This window comes from Lissotriton vulgaris, chromosome 7 (genome assembly GCF_964263255.1).
Source record: "Lissotriton vulgaris chromosome 7, aLisVul1.2, whole genome shotgun sequence".
Classification (NCBI taxonomy): Eukaryota; Metazoa; Chordata; class Amphibia; order Caudata; family Salamandridae; genus Lissotriton; species Lissotriton vulgaris.
This window is the reverse complement of record NC_141695.1, coordinates 1,026,910,765-1,026,923,138: the sequence shown is the minus strand read 5'-3', so window position 1 is coordinate 1,026,923,138 and position 12,374 is coordinate 1,026,910,765. Positions and strand designations below refer to the sequence as shown.

The 12,374-nt window shown below is 44.1% G+C and overlaps 1 protein-coding gene across 1 annotated transcript in view; it reads right to left on the bottom strand.

The window, feature by feature from the left end:
• The window catches only part of HBEGF (heparin binding EGF like growth factor), an 84,595-nt gene extending 73,003 nt beyond the window's left edge, over positions 1–11,592 (bottom strand). Inside the window, exons 1-2 of the mRNA XM_086931457.1 lie at positions 11,076–11,592; positions 10,735–10,875 (exon numbers count right to left, since the gene is read on the bottom strand). Of these exons, the coding sequence (XP_086787583.1) occupies positions 10,735–10,875; positions 11,076–11,115 (181 nt within the window). The 5' untranslated portion in view covers positions 11,116–11,592. The remainder of the gene's footprint in view (positions 1–10,734; positions 10,876–11,075) is intronic.
• Between the last annotated feature and the right edge of the window lie 782 nt (positions 11,593–12,374).

Below are 12,374 nucleotides of genomic sequence, written 5' to 3'. Positions count from 1 at the left end.
CTACAAAGGGTACGACAATACCTCCTAAACTTGCGGAACTCCGTAAGACATCTGTGACTCCTGGTTCAGAACTGTGAAAGACATTGCTGGCAATACACAGACAAGGGGGGGGGACGGAAGTGTAATTGCTGCTAATTTTTCTTTTGCATAGATTTGTTGAGGATATGAACCTTGTGTTATTGTTCGTTACGGGGGGTGGAGGGGGTTCAGCAACAAAAAGTAAAAAGCAGATACTCGGAATGCACATTGAAAGCCTACATTTGTATGTGAGACGGAGCCTACAGCGCTCTACTGTAACTCGCCGCCCAACCTCCGGGATGTGGGCTACATGGCCGTGAATCCTTCTGCTGATGATGAGATGCGATATTTGTGACGAATACCTGACACACCTGATTGATTGTTCGTGGCTTCCTGTGAATCTACAATAAAAAATATACTAACAAAAAAAAAAAGAGAGAGAGAGAATTTAAGATGCCCCATCCCCTCCCAGAAATTTGAATGAATCCAATCTCAGCCTTGAAAAAGCATAGGTCGGCAGGCCACCAGGGAGCGAAACATGTTTTGGCTGTACATTGCAAACATTTAACTGGAACAAAAAAGAAAAGCAAATACAGGTGTATTACTGTTTTAATTAAAATGCACTGTTTCAACTTAAAAATTCCCAAGTTTACTTCTTAAAAAGTTTATGTACTTTCATACTGACATTTCCGAATTCCTTTGTTAATTCATATGTTATTAGTGGGCAAAGGGGACATAACCACCATATGGAAATGTCAGGGCACAACATATTATAACTGGACCATTGTAAAGTGGTGTGAGTCCCAGAGATCCCCCTACCTTCTGTATATACAGGAAAACTATGGTGTCTTGCATATAACATCAACAGATCACATCTCATCACACCCCACCTGAGAGACCGCCACTGGCTTCCCATCAACAAGAAGATCTCCTTTTTGCTTCTCACCCACGCACACTAGGCACTCCACAACACCGGACCAGTATACCTCAAAAGACAACTCTCCGTCTACACCCCGAACCACAGCTCCGCCGACCTCGCTCCCGCATTCGAAAAGCGACCACCGGCTGCAGATCTTTCTTCTACTTCGCCACCAAGTCCTGGAACACCCAGCCCATCCTACTGCGGCAGACCGAAGACCTACTAACTTTGAGGAGGTAACTCAAGACCTGGCTTTTCGAGCAGTAGCAGCACCCCTCCCCCAGCGCCTTGAGACCTTCACGGGTAAGTAGCGCGCTTTACAAATGTATTGATTGATTGATTGAACAGATATACGAAATCAGTATATACTTTGTGCGTCAATCACTGAATATTTAATTCATGTAGGCCATTTTTGCGAGTGCTCCAGTGGGGAATGAGATATTTATCCCACTCAATAAAATTGGCCACCCAAGATTCAACTTTTTGGGGTGTGGTAAAGAGCACCTATTATGAGTTTTCCCCGAAAACGGTGTATCACCTGCAGATTCAGGCATTTTATACACCACAATCTGCCTAACCTGGCATTTACCAGGCCTTTTGCTCTGTTATGGTCTGGCACATTTATTCTGCCAACATTTTCTGGGGGATGCAAACTTTACCCTAAATGTAAATTACAAGGTGCCATGAACTCCAACCCATTTATGATTGCAATACCTGCACAAACAGGTGTTTGTGCAGAACTTCTTAAGTAATGGGACACGTTATCAAGGGCTAAATAAATTTGCATTTGTGAACAGATAAAATATTTCCAAATTATACATGCAAAACACTTTTTTGTAAATTAGGGTATTCAAAATCAGTTATTTGTAACTTAGTTTTGCTTCCAAAGGGTTATATGTACATTGTATTTATGAATTGTGCAAAATATATTTAAGTAACGTTCTATTAAAACAATGAGCATCTTTTTTCTTTCTGTTCTCTTCTAGAAAATGTAATGCATTAAAGCATACTCTGATTTATATTCATTCAATTCTGTAAGGTGCAGCTCCAGTATATTTACTTATGTTTTTTCTCGTAAGTTTTTAATGGGTTGTAATAACAGTACAACAAACTTTAGATCAACAATTTTGGCATGTGGGACAGTTCCTTAACATGCGAATCTGTTCTTTGGTATAGGAGGCAGTGACTGGGCATTTGAGGGTATTTCGGTACATTTTCGAAGGTTTCAGGGCATACCATAACAGAATCTATACATACAATGGCTTCAATTTGAGATACAATCCCAGAACCAAGTACATGAAGTTGTATCTAGCATATGTAGACATTTCCTAGGTATATGAAGCTGCTCTTGACATGATGGCTGTACCTGGCATGAGAAGGCCGATCCGGGAGGGATTGCTGGGGATGGGCTCACTTAGGATAACATGACAGCAACTAAGCCAACATATTCATCTCTCTGTTCTAGTAATGCCTTTGATATATGAGAACCATGATGAAAACGCTGGGAATGGCTCAGCCCCTATTGATGCTGGCAGCAACAACTGTTGTTTATCCTTTTTCTAACTTCAGTGAGGGTGTGAAGCAGGAACATAGATTGGACTAGAAAAGTCAGCGCTGGTACCATTAGTACCATTACCAACATGCTGACAAGAGTTAATAATTGGGAATTATCCTGCCCCTCTTCATGCACCTTCAGTTTGGGCCCCTAACTGCACAATGAGCAATTCAGAGAAGTTTACATCTTCTCGGAGGGCACTGCACATAGTAACTGTTATGGGCATTGGGCAATCAGTCATAACCAGTAAACTTACTTTGATGTTCACTCCAGTGATGTAATTTTTAAAAACGATCTTAGAATACCAAATTTGCATAACTAATATCTTCCTTCCCAACTGTTCCTTCCGCAACACCAAGCAACCACGCTTTCTCGCTCGCTCTCTTCATTTATTATTGGAGAACAGCTTTATAACCTTGAAATCTCGAGGCAATTGCATAGCAAGTTGAACTTTAGAGTTCATCATAATAAACCGCATTTTGCCTAATTAATACGTGGCAGGAACAGAGCCCTCCTTAAAATATTTTGGTACTTCCTGACGCTACAGTATTTGAGACCCGAACTGCACAACAACTGCCTTTCTCCATATAGAGCACTGTAAGATATCTATACCCAGCACCAACAAAAATGAGCCCACATTCCTAATTGTTCCTAAACATATATTTTAGGTCTTCTACTAGATAACGCAAGCAGTCTTTTGCCAAAAAGACCTATTTCCAGTTTCCAGTGGATTTAGAGCCCGCCCATTGCTTACGATTGGTTGTCTTTATCGACCCTCATATGCTTGCTTTTTTGTGAGCATGTGTAGGCTTAACTTCCTTTTCTTGGGTTTGTCCCTTCCTCAGAACATGGATGCATTACTTTCACTGCTCACTGTTGAATAAATGTTTTCTTTTTTTGTTACGCCCCCATGCCTAGAGTGCGTGTGCTCTCCAGCTCTCTCCCTTGTATACTGCTCTTCGCCCTTCCAGCCCGCAACGTGTTGTTGTCTCTCGCCTTTGCGCTTCTACCTTGCATCCCCCTTGAGTTGTGCTCCCCCTTGTAAGCTTCATTATTTTCCCGCCTGTGTGCTCCCCTCCTAATAGTTCCATGTTGCTCCCTAAAGCTCATGTGCTGCTCTTCCTCCTGCGCTCTATGGTCCTCTCTCTCGCCCATGTTGCTTATCCACTCATCCTCTCTACGTCTTACCAGCCCGTGCTTCACCTCTCATACTGCCTCCTTGCCCACCCAAGCTCTTTTGTCATTTACCCCCCACGCCTTAAAAAACAGAATAAACACGCGTTTTAGATACTTTTTAGATATTTTCATTAATCTTTGATCCAACTGGGATCGGTAATTAAAAAGAACACAAAACGCCTACCTCATTTTAGAGGCTTGTGCATGTGAGTTGTGTGAGCCTACAAAATGAGGCGGGTGGACAAGTAATAGCGCCTTTTTCTGTTTACACTTTAACCATGCTGCACAGCATCGGGATGCTGTATGGCATTGCTAAAAACTATTGGTATGGTTAGGAGGTTCTAAAGGTGCAACCTATTGGCTTTACCAATGCTTTTTTTAGTTTAATGGTCCTTCTGTGTGGCCATACAATGATCAACGTCCTGCTAGAGCTGTTTTTTTATAATGTAACCAAATAAGCTCTCCATATAATATATGGCTTTCTGCTTGTTTATCAAAGATAGAATACAATAATTTCTTACAACCGCCAACCTCCTAAAAGGAAAGTACAATAACCTATATACAGGACGATGATACAGTGAAAGTAGGTACCTGCACAGTTTCTTCTTTAAAAGCGGACTTAATAAATTAGTGTTAGGTCAACACAATAGCTAAGATTGTGAAAGAGCAAACTTTGAATCAGCCTATGAAGCCATGCGCAGCTTAGCAGCCTACACCACCCACTCTGCCTGGCAGCGCTGCTAATGACACTACCTAACCAGCTACTAACCATCACACTGCAACAAGTGTGACAATTTAGACTATTCGAGGCCCCCAAAGCTATAAGATTAGCATTGGTGGCAGGTAATAGTCATTTTCAATGTATATTGAATTAGTAAACAACTGCTGTTGAGGCTCACTCTAAATCAGACAAACAGCCCAATATGTGGCAAACTCATAAGTGCCGGTCCTGCCAAATAAGTGCTGGTGCCGAGCACCGGAAACCACCGGCTCAAATTAAGCACTGCTCGCCACTCACATCTTCATGACTCCCTAACTCAGTGCACGGTCACTTTGCTCTTGAATAAGCCTTTGACTCCTACATCTACCTGGACAAATGTCAGCAGATCTACAATCAATCTTTGACGTACAAACTCTACACGGGGCAGGTCACCAGCAACTACAAAGGTCCTGAAGACCCGTGAGACAACCAACAGGGAGGCTTCAGGTCAAAGCAATGAACTGAGTCAGTATACCCTGCTATTCATGAGGATCTCCTCAACACATTGGATGAGGATAAGAACGTGCAGGCTTCCTACTGAACAGTTGGCTTCCTATCATTCTGGAATGCTTGCCTGAATGGGTAGGGAGGACTGGAATGGTAACAGCCTTTCTCCAATGTCGACACTGCCCCCTCAAGTATAATAATGTGGGAAATCCTCAAACCCACGATACAGGCAGTGATATCACCTACTGGGCAGGAGAGAAACACTGCCACCTTGCGCAAGTAGTGGCCATTGAAACAAGTCAGCATGCCCTAGAAGCCGAATTGAGGGAGGGCAAGGGTGCCAAGGCCAAGAGATGTCTCCTCCTGACACAACAACAACTGCGCCAGCTGATTACAAAATAAGCCCAAGGAGTGTGGAAAGCATCCCAATCCAGAATGTATCAATGGGGGAGATAAATCAAGAAGGATGTTACATCGCCTATGTCAAGCAGCACAATCACCTGTCCCAGTACCTACACTGCGAAATGCAGAAGGGATCCTGTGTACTACCCCAGGTACTGTCGCCCAAGAATTTGCATCCTTCTACTCGAATCTATACGCCAAAAAGGAAATTATATCGTAAGATCAAATCAGCAAATTCCTGAGAGATATATCACCAAAGTCACTACCCGACCATATTCGTGAACAGCTTGATGAACCAATTGATGAACCAGTTACAGTTGAGGAGCTTGGCCTGGCCCTATCAGGCATACGTCCCGGCCACGCACTGAGTACCAATGGATTCTGGAGTGAATTTCTGCGATCTCATATGTCCCAATTAGGCTAACACTTCTTATATGTGCTTCCTGAAGCCCTAGAACAACGAATCTTTACTCCTGACTGGCCATGCCGAAATTGTGGTATTCCTCAAACCAGGATGTCCTCCCGATGAACCCTCCTCGCCCTATCTCTCTTCTGAATTTTGTATCCAAACTTCTGGGTAAAGTCCTTGCTGATCGCCTCCGTACACACATTCATGAGCTGGTTCATCCGGATCAAGCAGGCTTCATGCCATACAGATCCACCCGACAACATGAGGCGAGTTCATAACGCCATTGCAAAAGCCTCAGAACTTGGACGTCCCGCTGCTTTTTTGCCTGCTGACATTGATAAGGCATTTGATTCACAAAGTTGGTATTACCTTTTTCATCTCCTCCATGGTCTCTACTTTGGTCCACGTTTTCTCTCATATATTCATCTTTTATACACCGATCTCTCTGCCACTGTACGGAGGGGGGGAGGGGGGGGGGCGGAGCGTGATCAGAGCGATTCCCAATCCTCCTGTATTTCAAAAACACAAGAGTGACCCATACATCCATGTGAACTGGGTATTAGTTGTGTAGCTAGCAACAATCCTTCACAAGGAACTCATTTTAAAGGACAATATTTTTTAATTTCAGCAAGTTTTTGATCCATTGCAACGATCTAATCATGAGCCAAACATTTAGAGAGTATCTAGAATATGGCACAATCCATACACCTAAATGAATGAATTAATTGCAATATACTTGATCTTATAAAGAAGGTAGCCTGTAGAATATATTGATTTCTACTACTTCAGTGAAGTGATTAGCTCTTTGCAATTGAGCAAAAACTTGCAGAAATGAAAAAACATTGTCCCAATCCATCGGGGCACAAGACAGGGCAGCCCACTTTCCCTGCTTTTATTTGCCTTGGCAATATAACCTTTGGCTACGTGGGTGAGGCGGGACCCTTTGAAGCTGGGATTTGAGTGGTCTGCGGAGGTGTCCGACTTGATTGCACAGTACGTGGACGACGTGCTGCTTTTTCTCACATGGTTGGTTTTCCATACTCCGGATATTTGGCGAAATCTCTGGACTCTGCACCAACCCAGCAAAGTCGGTACTGTTCCCAGTCGGTGGGGACCAGGGGAGAGGCACATGGGCGACCCAACTACTCCATGTCACAGAGGGCTCCCAATACCTAGGCGTGTTTACCTCACCATGTCCGATCATTTCTTGGTCGCGGAATATCCACTCTCTAATGTCACATCTCCACGAAGAAATGAAGGGGTGGTCACCTCTACCTTTATCCTTGTTCTGGTTGTGTGCCACCTTCAAAATGGTCTCCCTACCGCGAATATTATATTGTCCCCAAACTTTTCTTTATACTATCCTGCAATCATGGTTCCAACAGGTCAACGCACTTCACAATCATTTTCTTTGGTGTGATGGTGCCATCAGGGTAGCCCTGCGTACCTGTACTTAATCCACCTACTGAGGAGGATTCGCTGCAGCCGATATATATGCCTACTATTCTGCCTCTCACTTACTAAACATTAACGAGTGGTAGTATAGCACACAAATGGATCCAGCCTATCTGGTAGAGAGGTGTGCGATGTGTTCCCAATCACTTCTGGATCTCCTTTATCATCAGACAAACCTTGACCACCTACCATCAGGGTGTACGGTAGTAATTCAAATATGGGGGCGCACAGTAAGGAGGATGGGCTGGGGAGGATGCTTGACGCAGACGACCCTCCTTTTGGCATGGAACGTACCTCCGGCAAGTTGCCACACTACCAAATTTCCGTGTTTGGGACCTTATTGAGATCTCTACACTGGGGGACATAATTCAAGGGACAGTGCTTAAGTCCTCTGAGCAATTACAAACTGAATACCATCTCCACCGTAGCCAATTCTACAGGTACCTACAGCTTAGGCACACATTGACACCGTAGATCCGTCTCGGGGGGATTACCGGCGTTTCACCCCTTGGGAGGGGAACCTATTGTTGGGAGACCTAGGTGCCCACAGAAATAGACAAATTTGTCAAACACTGATCATTCATAATCATAGTACACTAAGCACACTATGCTTGGCATGGGAGGCAGACGTCCCAGAGCTCACGTATGATGACTGGACTGAGGCCGTGGCGAGTTCCCGCAGTGCCACTATCACAACACGGTACCGCCTAATTCAATTCAAATAGGTACATAGAGCATCTCACCTTTGGCGCATGGGTGTTAACCTGTTCCCCACTTGCCTCAGATGCGGGGATGAGGAGGGGATCTTCCAACACACAGTATGGAACTGTAGGGCACTTCAGCCCTTCTGGTGTAAAGTATCCTCATGTCTAGAACAAGTTCTATCCTGGCATCTCTTCTTAGAGCCCAAACTCTTCCTATTACATAGCACAGAAGGGATTGTCGGTAACAGATACAAGCAGCACCTCCGATTCCTGGGACTCAACCTTGCCAAGTGGGACATCGCCCAACATTGGAGAGAGTCTTTTCCCCCACGAATGGGGGGTTGAAACGCGCCATAGATAGGTGCATGGGGATGGAAAAAGCAGTGTGTAAAGCATGTGGCTGTCCACAGAAACAAAAAAAGATTTGGGGCCATATGTAGGTGGCAAAATACCAGTCGGTAACGGCCGATTTCGGCCGTTATCGACTGGTATTTGTAATTCCCGATGTAGGGGGCCTGAAAATTACCGATTCTGTATATTTACCGAATCGGTAATTTTACCGAATCGGTAAATTAGCGAATCGGTAAATGTACAGAATCGGTAATTTGGGATGTAGGTGGCACTGGAAACAGTGCCACAGGCCCTTAGAAATTCGTTATTTACCATGAAATACAATGGCATGGTAAATAACGAATTTCTGTGTACATGCACATCTGTGCATGTACATCTGTGCCATGTGGCACACATACATGCCCAAAGGGCATGTATGTGTGTCACATTGCACACAAGCCAGAATCAGGGGTGCAACAGGGTGTCAAAGTGACACCCTGCCCCCCTTGACAAATCAGTAAAATTACCGAATCAGTATTTACCGATTCGGTAATTGCCATTGATTCCTATGGGCCTCAAGGCCCATAGGAATCAATGGCAATTACCGAATCTGTAAATACCGATTCGGTAATTACCGAATATTACCGATTCGGTAATATTTAAATAATTATTACCTACATGGCATTTACCGAATTGTAAATACCGAATCGGTAAAATTCGGTATTTACGATTCGGTAAATGCCATTTACCTACATATGGCCCTCGGTCCTTTGGGCGACATACAGGGGTATATAACTATTCTTCACACACGCCACAGATTCCTCCATGGAATGGGGAATGCACCCATTAGGACTCGGACACCTTCATGACTAGCAGCTTCAGCCACTCGATTGATCCTGATAGAGATGATCCTCGGGGGGTATGGAGTAAACCGCCTGTGCCGGGGTTGCCTTGTTAGATTCCTATTGGCCTCTGTTGATTTGTCGTGTTACTGGTACTACTTGGTAACGTATTCAAGCTTGAGGATATGTTTAAATTGGCCTCCCGGCCACACTGTACCACGAAAAATATATATATATTGTTATTAAAAAAAAAGACTGGATTCTTTTGAAGATGGAGCAATGCATCCTCACGTACAGACCTCTATAAATTCCAGCATTGTGGAAGCAGAAAAGCAAGGCAGAAACAATGTGCTGAACAACTCCAGGCACATCTACCCATGTTCAAAGACAATCAAAATACAAGTTGTACTGCCACTTCCACATTGCATACTGCAGATGGGGGTCTATTTTCAAATGCTGGCACCACAATATTCCATCCACAAGCCTATGTCCCAGACAAGCATGTGTTATATGTCTAAAATGTGCTATGAGAGGAAGAACATTAGACAACAAGGGCCAATGCTATGAACAATCGGTACTTAAATGCCCAAACAACCCACCACACACATAAGAAGACTCATAAAACTTCTCCAGTTTAGGGAGATTTTTGGCTTTTAGCATGGTATACCTGGTGTTCCCTGACTTTCAACTGAGGAGGCATGGCCCCGTTCATTCAGTGGCAATCTGCTAAACCAAGCACCAGTCACCTGAACCACAAGCAACTCTTGACTCCTAAAAAGACCGGAGCCCATGTCTGGTGGAACAACTGATGTCAGCTCCACCTTCGCCAAAACACCTTAGGCACACAAAGGCAGGCCCTCCATCGACTAAATGCAGAAATGGACAAGCGCACTGAAGAAGCTAAAAGATAGCATGCAGTACTAGGCAAAATATATATATTAACTAGTAAAGCATAAGTGCAGCAAATGAAAATACAAATGTTAAGAAGCTGCCCTGCAAGGCTACACCATCAGATACATTTCTCTGATTATTATTTAGAACTGTATCTGTATTCAAATATCTCTACTCGTGCCAAATTGTGCTGTTCCGCGCAGATCAGTGATTACTCACTCAATATTTGCAGAATTCTGCCTAGGCGATTACAACTGTGATGTGAGGACTTTCACAAAAGCCCGTGCTTTGACATGCATCATACACTTTGTACCATGCCAGGGAGTAACTACTTGCACAAAAGGCTCCTTAATTTCACAAGGCACTATACACCCATCAGGATAAAAATGACTTGCTGCCACATCCCTCCATCAAAACGTGTTGCATACAGCAAGCTTCCATAAATTGCATTCTATAGTAGTGCATTGTAACATTTACTTATATGGCCCTTACTACCCTACGTGGGGCGCCGACGCGCTTACCAACAATGTAGCATGCTACACCATGTAGAGTGTCCACATTTATCAACTCTCTTGAATCGCAGCTCTTGGCTGATAAAAGCGTTTTCCTTCTTGCCTTCTCTCAATATACCACCATGCTGTCCAGCAACCTTGCTGTATACATGTATAACACGACTGTGGGAGATCGCAACAGAAATACAATTATAAGAAATGTCCTTAAAAAAAACTCAAGAAGCAAAACTTGTGGAAAAATAACAGTTGAAAGCAAATAGTACAAAAAGGAAACTTTAAAAAGAAAGCAAGTTCAATATTCATATTTAACTTACCTCTTCTCTGATCTACAGTTTCCTCCACTGATGGAACACTTGCCTCTTTCCTCTCTTCATACTTAAAACCTTCGCTTACTTTGTGGACAACTTCATTCTGAAGCGGCTCAACTGCTGCCCCGTTAATAACAACGATCCAAACTGTAGGCAGAAATATACACCAGATTAAATGAAAGCCCACTTCTCTGAAATCCAGCAAACAATACAACTACGGGCTGCGTGTCTGTAAACAGCGCTCGGGCTCTGCCTTTTGGTAAGGCAGCATTCGTTATCTAAAAATAGATACGGACCCATGCACTGGTCTGGCACACATGAAAGGAGATTAATGACGCAAATCTTACCTGCACTCAAAAGCGCGCTTGCCACTCCGAGGAGGTTCATTTTCCCCAGGTGAGTGAAGCGCACGCGGCGACTGCTTTCAAAGAATTGGCCAGCAGCACCCTGAAATGGAAACCAGTTCGAGTTCAACACGTAAGCCTGGGCGGAATAAAACTCCACATCCGCGGATTCATCGGAAACTTTCCCTTTGAGTCAGAACAGCAACAAACCCGCGGCGTAATGAGGCAGAATCTCCTCGTTTCCCCTCTTTAAATACTGCGGCCACTCCCTTCATTGATCAGACAGTGCAACTTATTCATGTCTGCTCCCGCACAGGGCTCAGTCGCGGCAGCCCCCACGCAGACAACCGCCGGAGTGCGTCTCCTCGCCGACAAGCTCTTGCAAGTTTATTCTAGACTTTCAGCTGCGCCACGCCGCCTTACTCCGAAGGATGGAAGGACGAAAGTGCGCCTTGAAGCGTCCTCGCATCTTGGTGGCCCGCTCTGCCGCCTAACCTTTCCCTCTCTCGCCCACCGCTCCATTCCAAGAGCGCGTCGCGCGGCGAGGGCTCCCCATTGGACGGCGCGAAGCATGTGGGGGATTTCCAGCCCAGGCAGACAGCGGGAGGAATTTTAATAAGCCTCTAACTTTTTACCCCCACAGTGAAATAAACCGGACTGCGTGGAGAAATGCCAGAAGGAATGGTTCACAGAGAAAGCGGTAGACTTGACAAGGGGAAAAAAAGCGCTACGCTGAAAGTTAACCATGAAATGCTTGGAAAAACATAACACAGGAAAGTGTGACCTCATGTTTATTTTTGCTGCGATGAGCAGGCAGACTTAAGAATGTGCTATCGGCGTTGCAGCGCTATTAGTCCTCACGTAATTTTATTGCAGATACTAGCATTTCTGACAGGGTTGTCATAGTTTTATAGAATAAATAATTACTTCTACCCAGGACCCACAAAATGAAGAAAACGGGGTTGCCCGCGTTTTTAAATGAGGTATTCCATTTTCCAATCCAATCCAAACATTCTTTATTTCGGTCATTTAGACCATAAAAGATACAACACATATTCACAGTTAAAACTTAAGTATTATAAAAACACATTACATACAATTACTTCCCATTATAATCCAGGCATAAATGAGGGTTAAAAAGCAGTTCATAGCATTGTCCGTACATTCAGTAATTTTTTTCTTATCTGCCACATGGCCGTTAAGAATTTTGCAAAAACTATGTGGGGCAGAGTACTAGTTTTCAGTATTCTGTACCCATACAGGTGACTCCTAAATCCCAAGTTCCTGCATAACGGCACCAAC